At 49.0% G+C, this 24,420-nt stretch overlaps 9 protein-coding genes across 9 annotated transcripts; 5 read left to right on the top strand and 4 right to left on the bottom strand.

Annotated features, from left to right (window-relative positions):
• Window positions 1-2,243: 2,243 nt before the first annotated feature.
• Window positions 2,244-4,049, top strand: N7458_006061 (GSK family serine/threonine-protein kinase; the record flags this gene model as incomplete). Its single annotated transcript, XM_056909443.1, has 7 exons — window positions 2,244-2,289; window positions 2,389-2,561; window positions 2,663-2,746; window positions 2,907-3,255; window positions 3,327-3,520; window positions 3,606-3,810; window positions 3,916-4,049. 7 exons carry the CDS (start codon window positions 2,244-2,246, stop codon window positions 4,047-4,049), a joined length of 1,185 nt encoding a protein of 394 aa, XP_056765147.1.
• A 2,232-nt stretch (window positions 4,050-6,281) lies between these two features.
• Window positions 6,282-7,263, bottom strand: N7458_006060 (putative ABC transporter; the record flags this gene model as incomplete). The annotated part of the gene is made up of 2 exons (XM_056909442.1): window positions 6,282-6,994; window positions 7,134-7,263. 2 exons carry the CDS (start codon window positions 7,261-7,263, stop codon window positions 6,282-6,284), a joined length of 843 nt encoding a protein of 280 aa, XP_056765146.1.
• A 389-nt stretch (window positions 7,264-7,652) lies between these two features.
• Window positions 7,653-9,202, top strand: N7458_006059 (tRNA dimethylallyltransferase; the record flags this gene model as incomplete). The annotated part of the gene is made up of 3 exons (XM_056909441.1): window positions 7,653-7,703; window positions 7,833-8,071; window positions 8,128-9,202. 3 exons carry the CDS (start codon window positions 7,653-7,655, stop codon window positions 9,200-9,202), a joined length of 1,365 nt encoding a protein of 454 aa, XP_056765145.1.
• Window positions 9,203-10,958: 1,756 nt separating this feature from the next.
• N7458_006058 (T6SS phospholipase effector Tle1-like catalytic domain-containing protein) lies at window positions 10,959-12,682 on the top strand (the record flags this gene model as incomplete). The annotated part of the gene is made up of 3 exons (XM_056909440.1): window positions 10,959-11,024; window positions 11,343-11,949; window positions 12,165-12,682. The coding sequence occupies 3 exons, from the start codon at window positions 10,959-10,961 to the stop codon at window positions 12,680-12,682; spliced, it is 1,191 nt and encodes a 396-aa protein (XP_056765144.1).
• Window positions 12,683-15,332: 2,650 nt separating this feature from the next.
• Window positions 15,333-17,043, bottom strand: N7458_006057 (DXO/RAI1 family decapping nuclease; the record flags this gene model as incomplete). The annotated part of the gene is made up of 9 exons (XM_056909439.1): window positions 15,333-15,487; window positions 15,591-15,890; window positions 15,985-16,155; window positions 16,236-16,339; window positions 16,398-16,405; window positions 16,464-16,491; window positions 16,552-16,583; window positions 16,646-16,888; window positions 16,969-17,043. 9 exons carry the CDS (start codon window positions 17,041-17,043, stop codon window positions 15,333-15,335), a joined length of 1,116 nt encoding a protein of 371 aa, XP_056765143.1.
• A 598-nt stretch (window positions 17,044-17,641) lies between these two features.
• Window positions 17,642-18,909, top strand: N7458_006056 (protein GET4; the record flags this gene model as incomplete). The annotated part of the gene is made up of 4 exons (XM_056909438.1): window positions 17,642-17,685; window positions 17,780-18,036; window positions 18,097-18,249; window positions 18,335-18,909. 4 exons carry the CDS (start codon window positions 17,642-17,644, stop codon window positions 18,907-18,909), a joined length of 1,029 nt encoding a protein of 342 aa, XP_056765142.1.
• A 501-nt stretch (window positions 18,910-19,410) lies between these two features.
• On the bottom strand, window positions 19,411-19,794 carry N7458_006055 (uncharacterized protein; the record flags this gene model as incomplete). Its single annotated transcript, XM_056909437.1, has 1 exon — window positions 19,411-19,794. One exon carries the CDS (start codon window positions 19,792-19,794, stop codon window positions 19,411-19,413), a length of 384 nt encoding a protein of 127 aa, XP_056765141.1.
• Window positions 19,795-20,602: 808 nt separating this feature from the next.
• N7458_006054 (replication factor C subunit 4) lies at window positions 20,603-21,935 on the top strand (the record flags this gene model as incomplete). Its single annotated transcript, XM_056909436.1, has 5 exons — window positions 20,603-20,691; window positions 20,762-20,982; window positions 21,058-21,157; window positions 21,215-21,637; window positions 21,710-21,935. 5 exons carry the CDS (start codon window positions 20,603-20,605, stop codon window positions 21,933-21,935), a joined length of 1,059 nt encoding a protein of 352 aa, XP_056765140.1.
• Window positions 21,936-22,055: 120 nt separating this feature from the next.
• N7458_006053 (uncharacterized protein) lies at window positions 22,056-24,019 on the bottom strand (the record flags this gene model as incomplete). The annotated part of the gene is made up of 5 exons (XM_056909435.1): window positions 22,056-22,988; window positions 23,074-23,268; window positions 23,346-23,618; window positions 23,670-23,691; window positions 23,769-24,019. The coding sequence occupies 5 exons, from the start codon at window positions 24,017-24,019 to the stop codon at window positions 22,056-22,058; spliced, it is 1,674 nt and encodes a 557-aa protein (XP_056765139.1).
• Between the last annotated feature and the right edge of the window lie 401 nt (window positions 24,020-24,420).

The following is a 24,420-nucleotide window of genomic DNA, read 5'->3' as shown; positions in this document are numbered from 1 at the left end:
AAAAAGCAAATACTTAACGGAGTATCCTCGTATAAAAGGAAATACTGTACGGAGTAGAGACCGTGCAGCCGAGAACGAGAGCAAATGATGGGCTCGGGAAACTCCAACGCATACTTCCCGTCCGGCAGACGGAGAAGGGCCACTCTCCCTACTACTCCGTATAGGTTGAGCCGAAGGATCTAGACACTTTAAATAGACACTAGACAGGACAGGAGAGGAGCGAGGCTAGACTTTTGAGCTAGATCTTGGCCGAGCCGTGCGTTGAGCGTTTAAGCGTTGGAAATTGGATATGGCATGAGACTAGACTTCACTTGACAGCTAGAATGGAAGGACTCTATACTCCACATTCAGAGGAGTATATTGTACTTACTGTAGCTACTGTAGTTAGCTCCAGGAACAAACTATATAATTTGTGGGATAGAAAAACGTGGTCATTAAAATCAAAGCATACTCCGTAGTGTGCTATTATAATTAGTCCTCTAATATTATTGAGAATCTCCATAATCTACCTGCTGGAGTGCATAGCTGTGTTCAAAGTCTTGCCCAGAAACCAGCTGGAACCCGTGGAAACGGGAACTACGGAACTATTTCCACGGGCCACTTCATGGCCCAAGCTTCCAAGTCAGCTGGACTCGATGACATCGTGGTCACGAGGCGGACGCAGCCAATCGACGGGGTTCCTGCGAAAATCACGGCTGGTCACCCGACCGCGGAACATCAGTGCCTCCGGGGGGACCTTTTTTTTTCTGGTCATTTGGATGGTTCTTTTGGAAGAGAGGCCGGGGGGGGGGAAATATAATATTGTATAGAGTATGACGGGACTATATTTAGTAAGGTCGTTTGATGATCAATAAGTACGGAGTAGATGTTGACAAAGCCATGGAGAAACAGAGACATGGTGAGGAAACTCAGATTCCCAGTCCCGACACGGGTATGGTTGATGTACAGTATATACAGTATATTCCTGTATTGACGAGTACATACCCTCCTCCTGTCTCGATGATATCATTCCCGTCTTGAGAGTGTCGTATTGGTTATTCCAAAATTACAGTATTTTGTATTGTATACCCGGCCAGCCACCTTTTCATCTGTACGGAGTACAAAGCCAGAGAGTCAGACTGCGAGAATAGTAGTTAATAATCATGGGAAGGCAAAAATAAACCAAGCCATGAAACTGATCCTGATACTGATGGCGAGTTCTTTCAGCTTAGAGAGACAAATCAAGCGAGATCAGCTCGTGGTCTTTGATGTTCTTTCTCGATCTTCAGGGCATAATCCATATTCCATACTCCATTATTACTGTGTACACAAAGAGGGTCCATGTTTATAAAGCCTGAATGAACACATACTGGGACATTCCCTTTTCTTTTTTCTTTCTTCTCTTCTATGCACGTTGGCTTAGGCTTTGTTATAAGCGTAAGAGGTCATTGAATGTAGTGTTTTGGGTGGGTCCTCCTCTTTCTACATACGTCTCTAATCCTCCATGCTATACATGTACACTGCCACGACCACTGCCACACATATCTCCTCTCACTCGGGCTATTTCCCAACCCCTCATCCCCCTTTTCTTTTCTTCTCTTTAATTTATTTTTGCTCCAGCCCCTCTACTCTCTTATCGTCTATCTATCTCATTATACTCCTTTATGCTGGGTAAAACCTCGTACAGACCAAGGAAGATTCATTGCTGGAGCTGAGTGTTCCTCGTACGTCATCCCCAGATCTGTGTCTATGCATCCCAATCTCCATACCCGTTTCTTACACCAATACCTACTTCAATACCCATCAATACCCATCAATACCCATCTTCGTACTCATCTTACCAACCAGACCCGAAGCCAAGTTTGTAACTGACTGAACCTGACCTGACTAACCAACAAACAGGTGACCGACCTCCAATCCACCACCAACCACCACTTAACCTTCCCAGTCTAACCTGTCTTATTTCCTCCACGTCCTGTCCATTGGTCAAATCATTTTATCCTGCTATTTGCCCACCTTCTCTCTCTTCCCTCTCTTCTTTCCTCCTGCTTGCTCTCTTGTGCTCGCTCTCTTTCGTGCATTCTTGGCGCTCGCCGTTTCTTCTCAACTCGCCCCATTCGGACCTGCCGCCCACCCCCCCCCCCCCCCCCCTCCCCTCCGAAGCTACTCCACCACCGACCTACACCTCGCCCAAAACGGATTCTCTTTCTCTTCTACGATAGCACATCCCCCACCCTCACCCTCCCCTCCTCCCCCAAAAAGAGATGGCACAAAGTCGACCTGGGTTGTTCCCAAGTTTGCGCATGGGTGGTAAGAACTCCTTCACTCCGTTGGTGCTGGTCAATTGCGCCTGTCTTGAGTTTCCGTGATTTCCAAACTGACGTCTCTCTCTTCATCTTTCCCGCGCAGAGGTCATCCGCGAAAAGGTCCAAGATGGCCTGACAGGGGAGCACAAGGAGATCTCGTATACCCAGTGCAAGATCGTCGGCAATGGATCGTTCGGTGTCGTGTTTCAGACCAAGATGGCCCCCAGCGGCGAGGACGCTGCCATCAAGAGAGTCTTGCAAGACAAGCGGTTCAAGGTAAGGCGGACGTTGGCGGAATCCTGAATCCTCTGAATCCTCCATGGGTTTGGAGATCTCTTCTCTCCCCAGGCTAATCCATTTGTCTTGCTTTCTTGCAGAATCGTGAGCTTCAGATTATGCGGATCGTGCGCCATCCCAACATCGTCGAACTCAAGGCTTTCTACTACTCTAACGGCGACAGGGTACGTGTGTGACGGACTCACTTTCTTCTTCTTCTTCTTCTTCTCCCCTCTTTCGCTGCACTGGCTCCCTCCATCTCTCCTCCCATCTCTGTCTCTCCCTCTGCTACTGTTTCTTTCCCCGCCCGGCTGACCTCGCTGTTCTCTTAACCCGTGACTACAGAAAGATGAAGTGTACCTCAATCTCGTCCTCGAATACGTCCCCGAGACCGTGTACCGCGCATCGCGGTATTTCAACAAGTTGAAGACGACAATGCCCATGCTGGAGGTCAAGCTCTACATCTACCAACTCTTCCGGTCGCTGGCCTACATCCACTCACAAGGCATTTGCCATCGCGACATCAAACCCCAGAACCTGCTCTTGGATCCCAATACCGGCATCCTCAAGCTCTGCGATTTCGGATCCGCCAAGATTCTCATCGAAAATGAACCCAACGTGTCCTACATCTGTTCTCGGTACTATCGAGCGCCAGAGTTGATCTTCGGTGCCACCAACTACACAACGAAGATCGGTACGTTGTTGTATTCCCCTCTCTCTACTCCCATCTCCTCTACCAGCCCGGTGTGGCTAATTCCTCCATAGATGTGTGGTCAACTGGCTGTGTGATGGCTGAGCTCATGCTGGGTCAGCCGCTCTTCCCTGGTGAATCCGGTATTGACCAGCTGGTGGAAATCATCAAGGTGCTCGGCACCCCGACCCGTGAGCAGATTCGCACCATGAACCCCAATTACATGGAGCACAAGTTCCCTCAAATCAAGCCTCATCCCTTCAATAAGGTATGTCGTTGATGCTCTGATCTTTTTCCCTCGGTCGCACGATCGTTGGCGGGGGAAATAGTGCTAATAATGCTGACCAACCCAGGTTTTCCGCAAGGCACCCCCAGAGGCCATTGACCTCATCTCGGCGCTTTTGGAATACACTCCCACCCAACGGCTGTCGGCCATTGAAGCCATGTGCCATCCCTTCTTTGACGAACTGCGGGACCCAACCACCCGGTTACCAGACTCGCGACACCCCAACAACCCGCCCAAGGACTTGCCCGCCCTTTTCAACTTCACACGGCATGGTGAGTGCCAGCCCTGAGACTTTTGTCTTTTGTCTTCTTTTCTTCTGTGCTACTCGTTCCATATTTTCATCCTGGTCTGCGCGAGCAAAACTAAATATCCCTTAGAACTCTCCATCGCTCTTGAATTGAATAACCAGATCGTCCCCCCTCACGCTCGCCCGGCTCTGGAAGCTCAAGGTCTCGACATCAACAACTTCAAGCCCTTATCCAAAGAGGAGATGATGGCTCACCTCGACTGAGTCGATTGATACCACCTCCGCGAGGGACACGTCCGTTTGTTAATGCGTTCCGCACCTGTGCATGAGTATTCGATGACCTAACCGATCCGACAACCTATCATGTTTCGAGTGGGCTCTGAATCAAGAGCACGGAGGGGGTTCCCATTGTCTATTGCTGAGTCTGTACACCCTTTTTGGACTTAGCGGGGGAGCCACGGTGAGGAACTGCACATCTTTGTCGAGTCGGAGAAGGTGGAGGGACGAGGGAAAGTGTGAAAGGAAAGACGAGCGAATGAAGGTGACGAGAAGGGGCGACAATGGAATGAGGTTTGGAGAGGACCTGGACGTGCAAACGCAGAAATATGGAACATTTTTCTTTCTTCCATGGCCTTTCTCCCTCAATGGCCAGAAAAAAAGGGAAAAATCTTTCGAATTGGTACAAGTGGACGGGTGTCGGTAACCGTGGAGGAGTCTGATGATTGTTACGTCAACTGGTGGGGAGGTCCATGACCTGGAGTTTTGATTTTTGGAGGTGTCTGCGACATGCTCTTGGGAGGAAAAAGTGATACCCTTTTCTGTGCAAGTCTGACCTGTCGGGGACTGAAGGCTGCATAGCTCCGCCGGTTGAGGGAGAGAGAGGAGATGGGAATCTGGATCTGGACTGGTTGAACATTCGGGAGAGCCCTATGACCCCCCTATGGCCGTCGTGCCTGACTGATGCCCTGATATCTCCGAGACAATGAACCAGAGATGCATCACCGATGGTTGTGGTGTTTCCCGCTTCTGGTTCCTCGGCTTTCTTTTGTTTCTTTTTCTTCATGTCGATTTCCAATGTTTCCTGTGATGGGGGCTACCGCTGGGCCTGATTGGGTCTGATCGGATGGAATTGGATCTGATATTCTGATTATCTGATTATCTGATCCGTGATATCTGATTCTCGTCTTGATCGGGACCTCGGTCTGAACCTTTTCTTTTTCCTTTGGAACTGGAAATGGAGATCAAATGTACCCCCAGCCTTTTCTGTCCCTTTCGACCTGCAGCGCTAGAATTCTGTTCTTTTCTTCCCCCTTTCCGTCCATTTTTTTGGCTTTGTTTTTTCTGGGTCCGTACTTTTTTACTCTACCTTCCCCCCATTATCCTATTTACCTTTTTCTTCCATGTTCTCATTTTCCCTGCCTGTGTCTGTGTCTCTTGCCTCTCTCCGTGTCTCGATGTCTTTGTTGCAAATGTCATTTATCCTGGTTTTAGCGGGCTCGGCTGGTCCCTGGTTCCCTCCCTGGTTCTTCCCCGGTTCGGAGTCTCGAATTCTCAAATGTCGACTTGCCTTTACCTCCCCCAACCTTCAGTTTATCTATCGACTTCTCTCTCCACCCTCGTACTCCCTCCTGCCTGAGCCGGCGATGAGCTACTCGTTTCAGTTGAAGCAGATGGGTTTTCTTGTCAAGGTCTGGTCCGGTCTGGGTGTATTGTTGTAGATGGTGTAGTGTAGTCGTGGGAGAGGGTAGGTTTACTTTAGGGTATGTGTAGAGTGAACGTGGTAGAGAGTTGGCTATACCTCACCGATGTATAGATCTTGGGAGTTGTGTTTACTACCATTACCATTATGTTCGCCAGTTGGCCTCGTGCGAGTACAAAATTCATGCCTTGTCAATTAGTTGGAGTATTCGAATTGAAGTATACTAGCCTTTTCGGAAGACTTACCCCCTTGCTCGTTTGAATCGTCGATTGTATAAGATTTGATAATCTGCGTACTAGCTTAGAATAGCGCGGAATAGCAGGTAGAGTCTTGTTATTCCTGCTACGAGGATACACAACCACCACCTTTACTTTTAGGGTTTACCTACTACTGCAACCTCGAGAAAGGGAGACTGTCTTCTTGATGTCGAAGATAATGTCGATCGTTGACCATGCTTTTCTATACATGCAGAACATCAGAACACAAAGCAAAACCCAGCCCAGCCCAGCCTTCTATGAGTCATGGTTGAAAAACTCCAAATGTTGAATATCGTCCTCCTTCGAAGCTCCAACCTCCTTCGAAGCTCCAACCTCCTTCGAAGCTCCAAGCCCCACGCTTCAAGATTCAAGATCCAAAATCAAACAATTAAAATGCAGCAAAAACCCCTGCCCATGCCCTGGTGGTTGAACCCGATGATTGTTGAATGGCACATTGGTAACAAGACTCCCCACGCTGCATCCCAAAACAAACGAAAGAATAACCACCAAAAAAAGGTTGTAAAAAAAGAAAGATTATACCTACTCATCACGCTTCTCCAACCCATACCCACCAATCCCATCCGTAGCCCCATAAGTCTTCGCCTGACCAGAAACCCCATTCCTCGGTCCCCTCGACTTAAGATCCTCCTTCAACCACTTCAGCACCAACTCACCCAACCGACTATTTTCCGACGTCCAATCCGGCACCTGATCATAAAACGTCTCCAAAGCACCCCAAGCCCTAACCTTGCCCAAATGCATATGCACAAGATGCGTCGGCCACTGTGCCAGATTATCCAGAATATGCGTCGCATAGACAATAGTGCAAGGCCGGGACTCAGTCTCCCTCTTGAGAAACGCGAGAAAGTTGCTCCGCGAGAGTAAATCCAAATCCACGGTGATTTCGTCTAGCAGGAGTACCGTCCAGGGTCGGAGCAGGCCCATGGCTAGCTGGACGCGCCGCCGCTCGCCGTCGGATACGGCGTGCATGCGCCAGCGCAGGTCGATGTCGAGGATGTCGACTAGCTCGTCGCGGCGGGCGGGCCAGACGTTGCCGCCTACCGAGGCGAGGAGGGTGGGGACGTCGATGTCTGTGCGGACGATGCTGTTAAGCACCCATTCGACGCCGAGGTAGGTTACGCCTTCGAGGGTGTCTTTGAAGGGGTCGACGCCGCCGACTGTGATGGTGTGTGTGGGCGCGAGCCGTTTGCCGGAGAGGAGGCGGAGGAGGGTGGTTTTACCTGCGCCGTTGGCTGTAGATAGTCATTAGCATTGGCATTGGCGTTGGCATTGGTATTGGCATTAGCAGTAGTTTTGGGAATAACGGAGCATTGGAAGATTGGGGATGTATTTGTTGTTTCTTTTTGGGGGAGGACAAGGACAAGCATGTACCGCCGATTAGAAGGGTTCGACTGCCGGCGGGCAGATCGAGGGTTACGTGTTCGAGGCCTTCGGAGCCATCTTGGAATTTGTAGGAGAGGTCTTTGACTGCGATTGAGGGGTCGGGCGTGGAGATAGACATGGTGGGGGTGGTTGTGGAAGGTGTTGGTGTGGAATTGGCAAGTGATGAGGGTGAATAGAGGGAAAAGAAAGGAGAATAAGAAATGCGGGAATAAACAAATATGAGTCACAGCTTTGTCAAGTCCCAAGTCCTTGGAGCAAGGTAGTATTCGAGTTGGAGAAGGAAACTAGACTGAAGGTTAATAATGTTAGCGTCTTCGCTGTCGTGGACGCGGATGAGGTAATGTCCGATGTCCGATAAGGACCCCCGCGATAACGGCACTTCTTTTTCTTTTTGTCCTTTACAGTCTGGACAGTCTCGTGCATCATCTGCCACCCCCGCAAAGGCAACATGTGGAGCTCGGTATGCTCTCAGCCCTTCGATCTTTCACTCCCAGTCGAAGAGCAATCATGGATCCCCTCATAGCCGTTGTCGGTGCCACGGGTACTGGCAAGTCTAAGGTAATAGCCCATCCCGCAAGCTCAGCAGCCCAGCTAGCTAGCTCTAGCTACCTGACTAGCTACCATCCCTCCTCTTCCGGGCAACGAGAACGAAACAAGCAAAGTGCAATGACTAACAGGTGCAGACAGCTCGCTGTGGACTTGGCAGCCCGATTTAACGGAGAAATCATCAACGGCGATGCAATGCAAATGTATCGCGGCCTCCCAATCATCACGAACCAGATCCCCATCGCCGAACGCAAGGGCATCCCACACCACCTATTGAGCTGCGTCGATCTCGAAGCCGAGGCCTGGCGAATCAGCCACTTCAAAAGGAAGCACTGCGTCTTATCACCGAGATCCGGAGTCGAGGAAAATTACCCATCCTCGTCGGCGGAACGCATTATTATACCCAGGCCGTGCTATTCAAAGATCAATTGGTCAGCGAAGGATCCGGATCTGACGTTGAAGATGGCGTGGACGCAGACGGAGCCGGATACGAGGAAATACCATCTACATCTGAGAAATGGCCTATCCTCGATTCACCGCCGGAAGTCCTGATGGAGAAATTAAAGGAGGTGGATCCTGTCATGGCGGCGCGGTGGCATCCCAAGGATGCGCGGAAGATCCGCCGATCTCTCGAGATATATTTCCAGACTGGACGGCCTGCTTCGGAGATTTATGCTGAACAGCAGGCGCAGAAGGAGAAGGCTGTTTCGGAGTGCGAGGGGCTGCTGCGGTTCGATCATACCCTGATCTTTTGGGTTCACGCCGAGAAGGACGTTTTGAATGCGCGCCTGGATGCGCGTGTTGATGATATGGTTCAGCAGGGGTTGCTCGATGAGGCTGAAAGTATGTTTGAATTTTTGCAGCGGAAGGAGGAGCAGGGGGTTTCTGTTGATCTTACGCGTGGTGTGTGGGTGTCAATTGGGTTTAAGGAGTTGGCTCCGTATTTTACGGCGCGTCGGAAGGCGGAGATGAGTGAGGAAGAGCTTGATGCGTTGCGGAGTAGGTGTATTGAGGCTATTCGGACTGCGACGCGGCAGTATGGTGGATCTCAGGTTAAATGGATTCGGAATAAGTTGTGGCGGGCTCTTGCTGAGGCGGGCATGACGAGGAGGCTGTATCTTCTCGACAGCAGTGATGTCAGTCAATGGGATGGGTGTATCACGGAACCCTCTGAGCAGATTTTCCAGTCGATGTTGCAGGGTGACACCACGCCGGATCCAAAGTCGCTTTCCATGCTGGCGAAGACGGTGCTTGGAGCGAAAGAGGAACAAGCGCAGGCGCAGCCTGGATCGGCGATGAAGAGCTTTACCTGTGATGTATGCGGGAAAACTGTGGTGGGTGATGAACAGTGGGAGAATCACCTCAAGAGTTACAGTCACAAGCGAGGGGTCAAGTCCGCGGCGAGAAAAGCCGAGCGAGATGCGTATTTTCGGATGAAAGAGTTGGAAGCCCAGAAGGGAGAGAGAGAGACCGAGGTTGATTCTGAAGACAAGTTGAATCCATCGCCTTGATTTGGACAGCAAGCAGATATCAGTGCATCATCTTGCATTAAATTACCATATAAATCATACATATCATCTATCAAGCCAAATACATTTACAATATTCCACCCATATAAAGGACGCTTGGAGCTTAGAGCTTCTAGTAGGCTATACTAATAAGTGTCGCGGCCTAGTCCCCGAAATAGTCTTCTGCCCTGCCTAAACCGGCAACCCTTGAAAAAAAGGTATTTTAGTTCTAGATCAACCCCGAGGTTCGGCACTCCCGACATAGGGCTGTTCAAGGGAACGCGACGCGTTCGGCATTGTTGGCAAGTGGTGTGGACGTGCATATAATGTGGGCGAGTGAGGTGACGGAGGAAAAAGCCAAGAAAAATTTCTACGAAGCAACCGGAAATCTATTTTGTCTACAGTATGTCGAACCATGGAGCGGGTAACTTCCTGCTAGGACAGACTTGCCGTAAAACCCTGTATCATAGCCATCTATGGGGCATTTCAACCTGCCCCATGACTCGTTCTTTCTTCAATCGATCAGCCTCTTCATCCAAGAGTGGTTCCGCTTGACCCGATCATCTATCCCATTATCCTATAGAGATTACTAGCCCATCCTGTTCCAGCTTGTGCCGACATTTTATAATGGAGGTAGGTGGCCTGTCCGGCTGGGAATTACCTTAAGTTACAGATATAACAGTCGATAGGTGACTATCCAAGGGAGATCGGCTAGACCACCACCACAGAGAAACATGATCGCTACTTGTTCCGCTGCTTGTTACGAATCTTATATGAAGAGCACTTAACACTATTTTCATTCTAGGGTACTGAAGGACTGCGTCATTCACTTGGCCCACTCTCCATCTGCTGATTTTGAAGACTGATCTACAAAAGGCCCTCCAGGCAAAAAATACAAGTAATATTACTGCAATAACCACAGAGCATCATACAATACTTGTTCTATAAAATACTTGAAATTGCACCACTTTGCCTCGGCTATTTAGAATCAACGTATCTTTCGTTCACCCTGATCCTCCTATATAGATAGAAATTCAATTAGTACACAACATTCAGCGAGGTAGGCGTAGGGTGGATATGTATTCACCTTCAGTATATCTAGTAGAATTGCGAAGGTCTGAGCTCCAGAGTTCGAACTAGGTCATCAGATCGAGAATTTCATGCTTTCTGAGTGGTAGGAATTCTCACTCCAAGCGTTACCTGAAATCATGTCTCGTCACGTGTATGAGCAAGGTTCCGAAGCTGGAACTTTCCCTAAAATTGCTAACGAGGGGCTAGAAGCCTCTTATTTATCAGACGGATCTGTAGATATTGGGGGTTCTAGAATCCGATGGGGTGGATTGAACCAAGTGGCAATTTATCGCTCGGTAATGCTCAAGTCCTCATATATTGGAACGAGCGGAAGATGTATGTCGGAACCAGTCATGAGGAGCCAACCAAAGTAGCTGTGGCAAAGGCTACCGGGAGACGAGTGGGGTAGTATACCACTTATTGGGATGATGATTATCTGGCAATTTCAGAAATGAAACGAGCTGATGTCAACCAGAAGAGTGCAGTCACTTTGAGCACCATTCAAGCCGTTTGCATCCACGCGTACTTTGGATACAGATGAATATATTGTGGTGCGATGACATCACAAGTGCTCCAAGAGATATTATAATACATTTGTACCCGCTTGAAGTACGACGAATGTAATTAATTGCTCAACGTTTCCGCCGCGGTTGTTCACTACCTTCATAGGCATGGTCTTTCTACAAAGATGGCCTCGAGCTTAGAGGACTTTCACACTGCCACAACTATCACAATCCCCCGTCGACCACCTTCAGTCAGTCATAAAAAAATTATTATTTGCTGTGACGGGACTTGGAATAATGAGATATTCCCCATTCCAATCACCAATGCCTCGAGAATATCCCGCTGCATAACAAATTTTGACCGGCAAGGAGTCCCGCAGGTCGTATATTACCAACCAGGAGTTGGAACAGGTACTTCAAAATTGGGTAATATAGTTGAAGGTGCTACTGGGAGAGGTAAGCAACGTCGCTCCTCATTAGCGGTAGCTATAGCTGACCGACCAGGGCTGTATGAGAACACTCTTGAGGCATACAGCTTTATTTGCCATAATTACGCTTGGGACACACAGAGAGATGAGATATATCTGATCGGATTCTCGAGAGGTGCCTTTACTGCGAGATGCATCGCACAATTTATTAACGATGTTGGCCTGCTTCACAAATGGGGTCTTGTCAACCTTCAGACCCTTTTCGGACTTTGGAAGAAGCAGGATGAAGTCAGCGATAAAGACAGAGTGAAAACAACGGAGGAGTTGTTGCAGCTATGTGTGGATCTTGAAAAGAAGGGACAATTAAGGAGGAAGATAAAAATCAAAGTTTGTGCGGTATGGGACACGGTTAGCTCGTTAGGACTCCCAACAGTGGGCGAATTCCCACAGCTATTTTCGCGGAAGCTACGATTTGTCGGCTCGGATATGTGTGACAGCATACAAAATGGCTTTCAGGCTCTTTCATTGCACGACCATCGACGTCCTTTCAGCCCTATCGTTTGGAAAGCTCCCCATGATCTCGGCAACCGGACATTGAAACAGTGCTGGTTCGTGGGCTACCACTCTGATGTTGGCGGCGGGTACAAGTGCGATGGCCTTGCACATCTTCCACTGGTGTGGATGATGTCTCAACTTAAGGACTATTTATGGTTTGACCTTGCAAGTTTGTGGAACAAGGTCATCGACGGTTCGTTGGGTTTGCGCAATTGTATCCCACATGGTATCCATGCACTACAAAGTAAGTTTAACAGATATGATTAACCATTGATAAAACAAAACTAAATTTGTAAGTGGGTTTGAGGGACTCTTACTCTGGATTATTTCGATTTGGTGGTTCAGCGATTCGGAGACCGTGTGAACAGTTTTGGGATGAGAGAGGATTATCAATAACATCGCATCCAGAAGCGACTCTCTCTCATGAGAAAATGCATTTCACTACGCGAATCCTTCTTGGCAGTGGACTCTGTGAGCCTCCTTTATCTCTAAAGGACAGCCACGTGAATATTCTGAGGAATGGATCACGCAATCCGAGGGTTGTGTGGACATTTGGGACATCATCCACACCGAGAAAGGAATATGAGATTGAAGAGGATCTGCCAGGAAGTTTTGAAATGGACTTGCTCAACGAGTGGCTTCAACGTGATCTGGATGAGCAGAGACGGCTGATGAGAGTATGGGATGAGAGGGATATTACCCCTACACAAGAGGATCGCGAAAATTTGGGCGCATACCATGACCATACACAAACTCTGATAAACATTCTCAGCGAGGCAGGCAATCCTACCCTCGAATGGTCATCTGCTACTTTTCCTTACGCCTCAGGAGGGTGGTCTCTGTTGCGTGTTGGTCTACCTTGCTTGGCTTTGTCTGCTTTTGGAATCCTTGCTCTCACTAGAATCTTTCATCAGGAGTCCGTGTAACGACGAAAAGATCTCAGTTTTGAAGATTTTGTTGCAGTTAAGGCCACAAGGATATTGTGTTTCGAGCTAGGATCTGCCTTTACTGATGTCTTCCCCCTACCAGCCCTTGTGTTCTTTGATATCCACTCAATTGTTGTTCAACTGCAAAAGCAAGCTTCGATGTTCAAGGGTCTACTAAAGCAACGGTCAAATATCCCGCCGACCTCGACGAAAGAATGCTAGATCAAATTATCAAAGGGTGTGCTGTGACGATCCATAATGCAGCGCTACAAGTGCAAGAAAAGACAACGCCAATCTTCGCGCAGCGAACGAGAAGAAATGCCAGAAACATACACGATCGAATCGGAGATAGCACCTATACAGGGCGGTCTGCCTAATCTCCCAGATCAGCCGGCCAAAAGGGCTTCGCCAAGGTGTAGTTGATGCGAGGACATTGGCCACAAGATCAAATTATGTCAAAATCGCTATATATAATTTAATCAAGGCGTTTTGATTGGGATATCCTAGTTTGATATTTTGTAACGGGGGTAGGTGAATTCCAGGATCCAGTTCTCAAAACTGACGCAGCTAGAATGGAGCGGTGCTGGATGAAGGCCGATGATCAAGAAATACAGATCAGAAGTTCACTTCCCCGCAAGCGTGGCAGTGGATACTATCACGAGTGTAGGTGGTATATTGCCCCAGAGAGGCTACTAAAAGTTCGAGGAATTTGGGAAGATTCCATAGCCTCGTGAGTTTTGCGATTTACATTTACTTTTGAAATCCAGTTTCCAAGCATGTTTGATTGGCATATCGTGCTGAGGAGGTATGATCAAGTATCCTTCCAGTAGAGACTCGGATCTGTGGGGACTGCAAAGAGTCTATCCATGAGTCCATCGGACTTTTTAGAAGTTTCTGAAAGATCAAATACAGTTATACAAGACTGTCGAATTGGCCTTACAGCTTTTCGAGTTCAGAGGTCATCTCCGAATCTAGATACTACCTTTATGAAAAAAGTATGAAGTGCAACAATGTGCTGACCCGTGAAATCGATTTACACCCTACGCAACAACTTCCCGACGCATATCGCCGACTAAACAGTCTGTCGATCAAAAGAGACCACTATCGCAATCCTTCGGGGTTACCCAAATGAAGCAGACACCATAGGCCAAGCTTGATATACAGGGGCCGAGAGAATGGAATGTTACCGCAGGCAAACACACGTTTCACATAGTCGTTCCTGCGAACGAAGCGAGAACTGAGGCTGCTGCTGCCACAGATACTGCAGATACTGTCCCGAACTTCTCTCCAGCACTTTGATCACTGGGAATATTATAGAGAATCACTTATATACTAGATACTAAAAGCCTATAATGGTTACGAAATGTCGGCCCTGCATCTGCCTGGTTTATCAAACAGAGGAATATTAGAGGCGATAAGTTGACAAAGAGTAAGAACTCTCTCCATTCTCGTCCTTTGCAGTGAGTGGGCGGATGTTCCTCAGAATTATTAGAGGAATCTGCGTAACAGCAGGATATATCGTGCCTGTGCTACTGCAGAGAAGGTGATAAGAAAAGATAGACGACCAAATCCCGGAGAACAATTTAGCTAAAGTCTGGGATATTCGAGCCGTCTTTCACAGGAAATAGATCTTATCCTGATGGATTGAAACGAATAATCCACACGAAGTCCTTAGGCGTGACTTAAAGTCCTCGTCTTCCTCTAGATCGAGGTCAAGAATAGATTTTGATATACTATCAACATTAAATGCAATATTCATTTCAGAGAGTGTTAACGGCCGACTCGCCGCCAAAATAATGCTTAAGGCCCTCTAAACTATCGGGTCTTTCTTTAACTTATTAAGGATCCGCTTATATACCTCATAAATATTTAGTAGCAGGGTTAAAATAGTGGAATCGACTCTATTAGGTGTCTGTTTGAAGTGTTCTGTCGTTAAGTAGTTGAATACAAGGTATACCTAGAGGTAGGTACGGTACGAAATTCTAAGCAATCTCTTTGTTAGGTAGCCTTTAACGTTATCTAAGAGCCGTTTTTCTTTTACTAGCTACTCGGCTTAGTATTAGATAATATATTTAATTTCTCGACTGATAGTTTCGGACTCTTCCTCTCCTGGTATACGGATATACATAGGGGAATAACTCTAACGGGCCTATAAACTTACAGACGATCTATTTAACTAGTTAATCAGACAGAAGAATCAAGCAGTGGAAGGTTGATTCGGATGGTCTACTATGCCCGGTAATTCTACCCGTGATAAAAGAGATGTGAAACTTGTTTATTTTAACTAGGAAACAGAGTGCAATTGATAACATAGGGTACACAGCAAATATCACATGGAGAAATCAAGAACATTCGAGGTCATTTTGGAGTGTTGAGTATTCTCCAGCCTAGATAGGCAATGTTGACGAGATCGTTGAGGATCAATATGATATATCAAGCGGGGTAAGCGGGGTAAGCAGCAAGGTTCATCTAGCAGGAAGCATGATCCCTCCAGGATCCAACAGAGTAGGAAGCCGACGTAAGATCTTATGCTGCATACGCATATTTATATGCTGACAGAAGCTATATAAGAAGCTATCTATCTAGCTAACCTATTTAACTATCTAAACGATAGATTAGGTCTAGGCTATATATCTAGTAAGCCTGCTAGTTACTCCGTCAAGGAAGTCTCTCGCCATGTCTTGAACGTCGATGAAAGGATATCACCATGCCCGGACTCCTCAACCTTGAACACCTCAATAGCATGAGACTTTTCCACCTTTCGTATCCTCCAGACTCCATCTCCCTGAATAACCTGCTTCAGCCCTGTAAGAAAATCAACATTAGCCCAAACCCAAACCTTCAACAAGCCCTGCTCCCAGTGCAGGTATATTTAGAGCAAGACCTTAGTTAATCAGAAGAAACTCACACTCCAAAAACGCCGCCGCAAAGTTAATACAAATATTCCCGTCCCAACTCCCTCGTCCCACCTTCTTCACCTTTCCAGGTATACCAGCTGTATCTAGTTCTTCCAGACGATGCACGATACCCTGTTGATCGCGGAATCCGACGATGATCTTCGGCACACCGAGTAAGAACGACTGCGCCCAGAATTTGAGCAGTTTCCGCTCGTATTTGAGCATGTCGCGATCATTGCGGATTTCCGCCGAGGTCTTGAGTTCGACCCAGTGGATTGAGTCTTCTTTGCGGTCTGGTTTGCAGTCCCATACTGGTCAGACACGGAGTTAGAGTTAGTGTGTCGTACTAAGAAGTAGTGGGAATGTTGATGGATGGCGAGAGGAGAGGAGGACAGGACTACGTACCGGCATCGACTTCCCCGCCAAGGACCATGCGGATACTTCCCATTCCGGTCTTGACGACGGAGCAGTACTGGGCGCTATTGTTCACGACCTCGTTTTGGCGGTTTTCGATTTCTTCGCGCGTGCACGGGTCCCATGGTTTTCGGAGGACGGATAGGACTTCGAATTTGTATCCTTTTAGAAGCGGGTGAGCAAGATATTCACCCTTTATCTATCTTGGAGGGTGGTTGTAAGGGGTTTCGAGTGCGTCTTACCCCAGTACATCATGAGATCTTGTGATGCCATTCCCGGGGGCATTCTTTGGTTTCGTTGGAGTTCTTTTTGGCGGTTTTTGTAGGAGTTATTTTCCTCGATGAATCTGGGTACGCCGTGTTAGTGTTTTTGCGGATGGAAGTAGTAAGATTTCCAGTACGCACATTGTGCCCTGGTCGAGATTAGCTCAGGTGTTTTGAATGCTCTTGTACTTATGAGTGGGGTCTTACCTGGTAACACGTTGCATTCATCTCAAAGCTGTGTAGACGAGAACATGTCAGCTAATCGGTATCAAATTCGTATTCGAGGGATGCCCACCCATTCATCATATCAAAGGGAGCAGTCAATATCTAGCGCCGCAATCAGTATATCTGTGTAGTCCCATAGCGATCATCAACATCCATGCACTCACCTTGGTCATCATCCCCCGCCACGTCACAACATCAGTCTCACATTTCCTCCCCGTCTCCTTCTCCATCGCTACAATAGTATCAAGCAACGCATCCAAATGCTCATCAGCCGCATCATTCAGTTTCTGAAAAGTATCGAACCCGATATTCAGATCTGCGGGTAGACTTGGCGGGTAGTAGTATGCGATGGATGCATCACCAAGGGAAAAGCGGCGATCCTGATCATAGGAGAAGCACGCGATTTCCTATACCCGGTTTGTTAGAATGGCTATGGTGCAAGGGGATGGTTTCGATGGTTTGTTCTTGGTCGGGGGACGGTTCTCACCTTGGGTCGCCGGATTGTAGTATTTGAACCGCCGAAGCGGTTCACGGGTTGGATGTCGAAGATTGCTTGATTCATGGCTTGGAGTGATTATGGAAGGAGGATGATCAATTGGGGTTGGATATCATCCGCGCAATGGCGCACTAGCTCTCGGTATAGAGCTCTGACTGATGATAAACTCTGCAATAAGACTGAGAAGGGTGGATGAAGTGAAAATCGGCAGTTCGTCTCAAAGGAGAGGTTGCGCTCGGTGATGCGCCAATATCAGAGTCCCTAGCTAAGGGCGGCCCTGGCTAGCTCTGAACCGTGGAGAAGCTGCGGTGTCCTCGCTTTCGCCTCAAGAGTTCGAACGCGATTTCGCTGCAGTAGCGCAACTCTTCCAATTCAGAGGAGAAAGGCTAATCTAAGCTACTGACGTCGAGCTTATTCGTCGAAGATGAAGTCAACCGGATCGAGCGCAAACAGCTCAAAGTAGCTTTAGTGCTTTCGGGGAAAAGGCCCGCGTGGATTGGCTCTCGTTCCCCACCAACTTTGTGTGCACGCCCCGCGGTCTCTCGTCAACCATCACCAACGAGCCTGAGCTTGAGCTTGGGTCCTGCTTTCATTCTTTGAATAGTACTCCCCTTTCCTATCTCCTCTGGCCATTCTTGTCCGGGGTATTCCCATCCGCTCGACAATGACTTCCCGCATCGACAAGACCATCGCCCGCCAGCGAGAAAAGTACGTCTTCATCCGATTCACCCGCCAACCTTCCCTGTAACAGACCCAACAATCAACTCGATACTGACATTCTCTTTCTTTACTCTCGTGACAGGATCGCGGCGGGAGCTTACTACGAGGCACACCAGCAACTACGTGTCATTGCGGCGCGCTACATCAAGCAGTCCAACTACGATGCCGCTGCGGAGTTACTGGCAGGCGGGGCGACGGCTCTGTTGAGGGCTGGTTCTCAGCAGGGTGCGTCGGCGAGTGGTGGTGATTTGGCGATTATGTTGGTTGTGGAAGTTTACAACAAGGCTGAGTGGGAAATTCAGGGTGGTGATAATGATACAGAGGGTCGGGCGCGGAAGAGTGAGTTGCTTTCAGCCTGTTGTTTTGAATCATTGCTAATGATGCCCGTGTCTCCGATAGAGCGTCTCATCGAGCTTCTGCGTGAGTTCCCGTCGGAAGAACCTACGAGAAAGCGTTATATTCAGGAGATCATTGGGTGGAGTGGACGGCATGGGCCTCTGGAACGTGGAGATGCCGAGCTACACCATGCTGTTGGCTCGGTTTACGCAGAAGGTTAGTAGGACCAGTGACGGCTATTTGGATATATGTATACATGGATGTCGCTATTAATGGGGATTCTAACTCGGTACTCTTACAGATAACGAGCCTTACGATGCCGAGAGACACCTCGTACTCGGAACCTCCGAATCTGCAGAGACTCTGGCCAAACTCGAGTACGAGTGGTACACGCATGATGAACCACACACGGCCGCCCTATACGCATCCCGCGCCGTCTTCCCCTACCTCGTGACCGGTAACATCCGGAGCGCAAACAAGGCCCTCCTCATCTTCACCTCTCGTCTTTCAACCGCGAACCCTTCCCTCGCCGTGCAGGACGTCAGCAGCTCCAGCTCTGATATGCGCCTCTACCCCGCGCTCCCGCTGCTCAACTTCCTCAGCCTGCTGATGCTCACTATCCAGCGGGCTAGCGCGGACCTCTTCAAGCAGCTGACGGCCAAGTATGCGGTAGAGATCCGGGAGGTGGGTATTTGGGATGATTTCCTGGCGCAGATTGGCGAGCAGTACTTTAGTATCAAGATCCCTCGGCAAGGGAACCCGTTGTTGGATATGATGGGTAGTATGCTCTTCGGCGGTGGTCAGGGTCAGGGCCAGGCTGGTGGGAGATCCACGAAGAAGGTCGAGGCGCCTCCTTCGAGCATGGAGCTTGACTAGACGGGCGTTTAAGGAGGAGGCTTGAATAGAAGCCTCAAGCTTTGCCTGGTAGTGGACATACCCAATTGATGGTGTAATGCCTTGAACAGCGGTATAACATCGAGTAAATGAAACGGCCTAGAACCGCGTATCTCTCTCCGGCTCGAACATCCAATTATCGTCGTCTATAGAGGCGACCTTCTTCCGTAGACTCTGGTGGACAATATTCAAGACCTCTGCCCATCACCATCAACAACATCAGTAAACCCGCAACAAACCAAACTTCTTCTCAGGCAAAAAGAAAACAGCCAACTCACCATCCGGCTCCCCACTCGACTGCCGATTCCGATGCCGAATAACCATCTCAACCAGCGCAGCTTCAAATTCTACCTCCCCCCAAAATAACAACCATCAGCAAAACTCCCGTACAAGAGTCACCATCACCTTCACCACAGATATATTTCAAACATACTCTCTTTATCCCTCCCACTCAACTCCGCCTCCAACGCAGACTCCCCCGCGTCATCCCCCCTCAGCCTCAAGTTCCCCCAACTCCTCCCCGTCCTCCCCAATCAACGCATTCGGCAACGCGGGTACATCCAACTTGTACCCGCCATTCTTATCGCGCACCACGATCTCCCTGGTCTCCGAGATCTTGATCGCGCGCGATGTCTCTGAGGATGTGGGTTTGAGGCGGTGCTGGGAGGGACGGGTTGAGAGGGCGTTGGTGGTGTTGGTGGTACTTGGTGCTATGCCTATGCCTATGTTTGTGTTAGGACCTGGGCCTGGGCCTGGGCCTGGGATTGTGCTGGCCGTGGGTTGGGGGCCTGTTTGGGGGCCTGTTGAGGCGGGGCGGCGGCTGAGGGTTTGGTGGAAGAGGGTGCGGCGGACGGAGGTTTGGGACATGCTTGGCATGTTTATGATGCGGTGGATTGAAGGTGTGTAAGTATAAGGAACTGTGTGTGGTGGTTTGGTAGTGTTGTACTGGACAATTGCGGAGTGGAGCTTGTGTTTCGGCGTAGAAGCGCGTACGGTTGTAAAGTGAGTGGACCGACTTGACAAGCCACGTCGAGTCTTGGGAAATTATTTGAGGGTGAAGAGGGATCGGGAGTGTTGACTGGACACTGTGTGGGTGGTAAGGATAGAACTGGTAGGTTGTGGGTCGTGGTGGTGGTGAGGGTTGATATTATTGAGGGGGTGGAATTGGTAGTTCTGTTGCCGCGAACGGCGGAAGACGATGCCCAGCGACGCGCTAAAAGGGGAACTGGCTGTTGGGCTATGAGACCAGAAGACAATATCAATGTCTTTCTTTGACGAGAATTTGAGCTTAGTTTTCTCTCCTATATAGATATTTTCTATCAGATTTTAGGTCTTTTATTATACTACTTACACTGTCGGGCGTTCTCTTAGTGTACTATATCATGAACTTGTCCAAATCTTGGCCGTTTGACTTGAAGCTCTGAGAGGAAGCTCTGGTATAAAGTGCTCTCAAGATCAGACTGACTGAGACAAATAGCCCAAAATAAAACCTTTATCACTGAAAAATTCACTTTCGAATTGTTCCTTACCACAAGCCCAAGAGCAACTACTGCCTTTGTACTGTCCAACTTATCAAAGCTCTTATCGCTTATCGCTTATCGCGAAACGCGTCCACTTTCGCGTCTCTCCACCACCGCTTTCTTCCCCCACGACCATCATCCCAACCACCTCCACCATGGTGCAAGCTGAATCCTCCAAAACTGCCGAGCGCAATGCTCTCCGGGCTGTCACGGCAGGTGCCCCTGCAGACTATGAGCTGCCCTGGTCAGTGCCATTCCTCATATACATTGCAAGAACCTCCACCTGACTTTTTACTCTCCACTCGTGGATGCAGGGTTGAAAAGTACCGTCCGATCTTCCTCGATGATATCGTCGGTAACACAGAGACGGTGGAACGACTGAAGATTATTGCCAAGGATGGCAATATGCCTCACGTTATTATCTCTGGCATGCCGGGTATTGGAAAGACGACCTCTATTTTGTGTCTGGCGAGGCAATTACTGGGTGATGCCTATAAGGAGGCTGTTTTGGAGTTGAATGCTAGTGATGAGCGAGGTGAGATTGATTGATATAGTTGGAAAAGCGTGGGGATCTTGGGCGATGCTGATAGTTGTCTTCGGTGCCGTTCAGGTATCGACGTGGTTCGTAACCGAATCAAGGGTTTCGCCCAGAAAAAAGTCACCTTGCCTCCGGGCAAGCACAAGCTTGTCATTCTGGATGAAGCCGATAGGTAAGACAGCAAAACGATCCCATGGTTCCGAGGTTTTGTTAACATTGACTCTCCCAGTATGACGCCCGGTGCCCAGCAAGCCCTCCGACGTACAATGGAAATCTACTCAACAACGACCCGTTTTGCCTTTGCCTGCAATCAATCGAACAAGATTATTGAACCCCTGCAATCCCGTTGTGCGATCCTCCGTTACTCCCGCTTGACGGATGCCCAGGTCGTCAAGCGCGTGATGCAGATTTGCGAGGCGGAAAAGGTCCAACACTCCGAGGATGGCATTGCGGCTCTGGTCTTCAGTGCTGAGGGTGATATGCGTCAGGCTATCAATAATCTCCAGAGTACCTGGTCAGGCTTTGGCTTTGTGAGTGGTGACAATGTCTTCCGTGTCGTGGATAGTCCACACCCGGTCAAGGTGCAGGCTATGATCAAGGCTTGCTGGGAGGGGAAGGTGGATGCGGCGTTGGAAATTTTGAATGAACTCTGGTAAGATATTCCTCCCGTGTCAGGAGACTGGGATGTGCCTGTAAGAGACATTGCTAATTCGGGGCCCTACAGGACGCTGGGATATTCCTCCCACGATATCATTAGCACCATGTTCCGGGTGACCAAGACTATTCCCACTCTCTCGGAGCATTCCAAGTTGGAATTTATCAAGGAGATTGGTTTCACGCACATGCGTATCTTGGATGGTGTTCAGTCACTGCTGCAACTGAGTGGATGCATCTCGAAACTCTGCAAGATTAACATGAAGCCGGAGCTGTTCCAGCCTCCCAAGGCTTGAAGACAGCAACTTGATATTCCACCGCATATTCCCCTGGCGTTGAGGGCGTCTTATTTAAAACTCCAATGATGAATGATATTTTCTCTTCCTCTTCTCGTCCATACCAACTCACTCCACAGTCTATTCTCCATTCCCACCATTCTTCCCTCCCACATACTCCATCCAAATTCGTTCAATAACACTCGCCGCCCCCAACACCTTCTCCTCCTCAAGCTTCTTCCCAATAATCTGCAAGTTCACAGGATACCCATCCACCGCATCACCATCATACAACTTCCAATTCCACCCATCCAACTCATTCCTCGGCACATACCCCTCCTCCATCCCACTAACCCCATCCATTTCCCTCCGCACCCGATCCACCGGAAACGTCAAGGCAGTATAATCCAAAAAATTCCAAATCTTCGTATACCCAACCCACCTAAACGTGCGGTGCGGGATGCCCGTATGCGGCATGGCCGGCGCCAACAGTACATCCACAGTCCTTCCCGACGGCGCTAGCGTCGTCCTCCACTTATCAAGGTACTTCTTCTGCGCCGCATGTTTCCGCCTATTTAGTTGCCAGTACTCGTAGACGGAAATCGGGGTTCCGCGGTTCACTAGTGCTTGAACGTGTGGGAGATATGGTTCTCCGGCAACGTCCATGTCACGGCGGATATCCTCGCCGCCGTCGACTGTGTAGTAAGTGTCCATGATCTCGATGCACCCTGCGTGGTCGGTCGTATCCCAGGACACGAGTTCGTGGCCTGCTGCGGTCAAGGCGGTGGAGAGTTCGTGGAGGGCGCGGGTTATGGGTGGGTGTGGAGTGACGATGCCGTCTGTTAGGATTAGGCCGATTACGAGGGAGGGATTGGATTGCGTGGATTTGTAGATGGGTTCGTTCCAGGGTAGGGGTGTGCAGCGCGGATCCAGGCTCCAAGGCTGACTGGTTGTGATTTGTTTGGTGATGTACGTTAGCGAGGAGAGGTCGCGGGTCATGGGGCCGATGGAGGAAGGGACGTGTTCTTGGCCTTGGGTTGAGACGGGGACGCCTTCGTAGGGGAAGCGGCTGCTCTGTATTAGGGATTAAGTTAGCAGTCTTGCTTCTTGACTTTATACCAAGTGTGTAGGAGATGGCTTCGTTGGAGCGTGAACTTACGCTCGGTTTCAGGCCGTATAGACCGGCAAAACTCTGTGGGATCCGTATACTTCCTCCTATATCTGTGCCAAAGCCGAGGATTGATCCGTGCAGTGCTAGTAATGGCCCTTCACCTCCCGTTGAACCTCCTGGTGTGAAGGCAGGGTTTCTGGGGTTGGTGGTCAATCCCCAGAGAGGATTCTCCGTCTCTCCCCACTGCATCGAGTTAGAAGAATCAAGAATGAATCCATATCATTTATGGACATGTAGTACAGGAGTAGATGCATACACACCATAATACTTTGACACAGATTCGTCTTGGCAATGACAATCGCCCCCATATCCTTTAGTATCTGAACTAGTACTGCGTCTTCGCTGGCGGGTTGAAAGGATCGTCCAACGTAGCCTAGAGTCGAGTCCACGCCCTTGACGTTGAATTGATCTTTCAGTGTGATGGGAATGCCATGTAGAGGGCCCTTGAGCTTGCCGGTGCTGGTAAATTCGGCATCTAGCTTTTTGGCTTGTTGTAGGGCTTCGTCGAATAGGACTTCCGTCAGACAATTGGTCTGGGTTTTAGGGTTAGCTGGTGGTTTTCGTAGAGAATGAGAGGGCCTTACCAGTTGATGTGCTACCACGGCGCTAGAAGAACCAATTTAAATGATGTTAGCAATGGTTTCATGATCGCCCTTCTACTCTGCTGCAAGATCATGTCTCACCGTTTGATATACGATAGGATAACTTGGTGCGCTGTAAACTGGCCCGTCTCCAATCGCTTCAACAAGCCGGTAAGGTCGAGGTCAGTGATTTCTTGAACTTCAGGCTCATTTTCCAGGCGAGAACGGCAATCCACATGGTCCATCCGTGGAACTCGATGTTCGATATCGACCAAGTACGGAGCCAGCAGCTTGTCCCTGATGGCACGTTTTTTGGAGACGATCTGCTCCCATGGTTGTTGGATGGTGCCCATAGTGCTGGATATGCTGGATATCTGAAATGTAGTCTTTTCAATCTTGGTGCTTTGGTTATTTTCTGTTTCTTTGCAGGGTTGAGGGTTCAAGAGCTCGTTATATACGCGATGGGCACGGCTCGGAAAGGGGTGCCGTTATCACTGGTTTACTCCAATACTCCATCTTTATATCGGACTGCTCCAATCTTTCGTTCTCTTGGCCGAAAGTGGGGGAAGGTCGTTTAATTCTGCAGAGTTGGAGTAGTTTACTCTGGACGTGGTCTTACAGGACTAGACTAGTGCAGAATAAGTTAATACTCTCTCCAACGGAGTTATGTCGACTTCTTCAGCCATGCTAGAATAGCTTCTCCCAAGGATCTAGTCTATCTGCTACAGAAATATTATCTAACGTACATTCGAGC

The sequence above is a fragment of the Penicillium daleae genome (assembly GCF_028827525.1).
Source record: "Penicillium daleae strain IBT 16125 chromosome Unknown utg000006l_segment0_segment0, whole genome shotgun sequence".
In the NCBI taxonomy this organism is placed as follows: domain Eukaryota; kingdom Fungi; phylum Ascomycota; class Eurotiomycetes; order Eurotiales; family Aspergillaceae; genus Penicillium; species Penicillium daleae.
The sequence above is the reverse complement of the archived record's forward strand: the minus strand, read 5'-3'. Positions and strand labels throughout refer to the sequence as shown.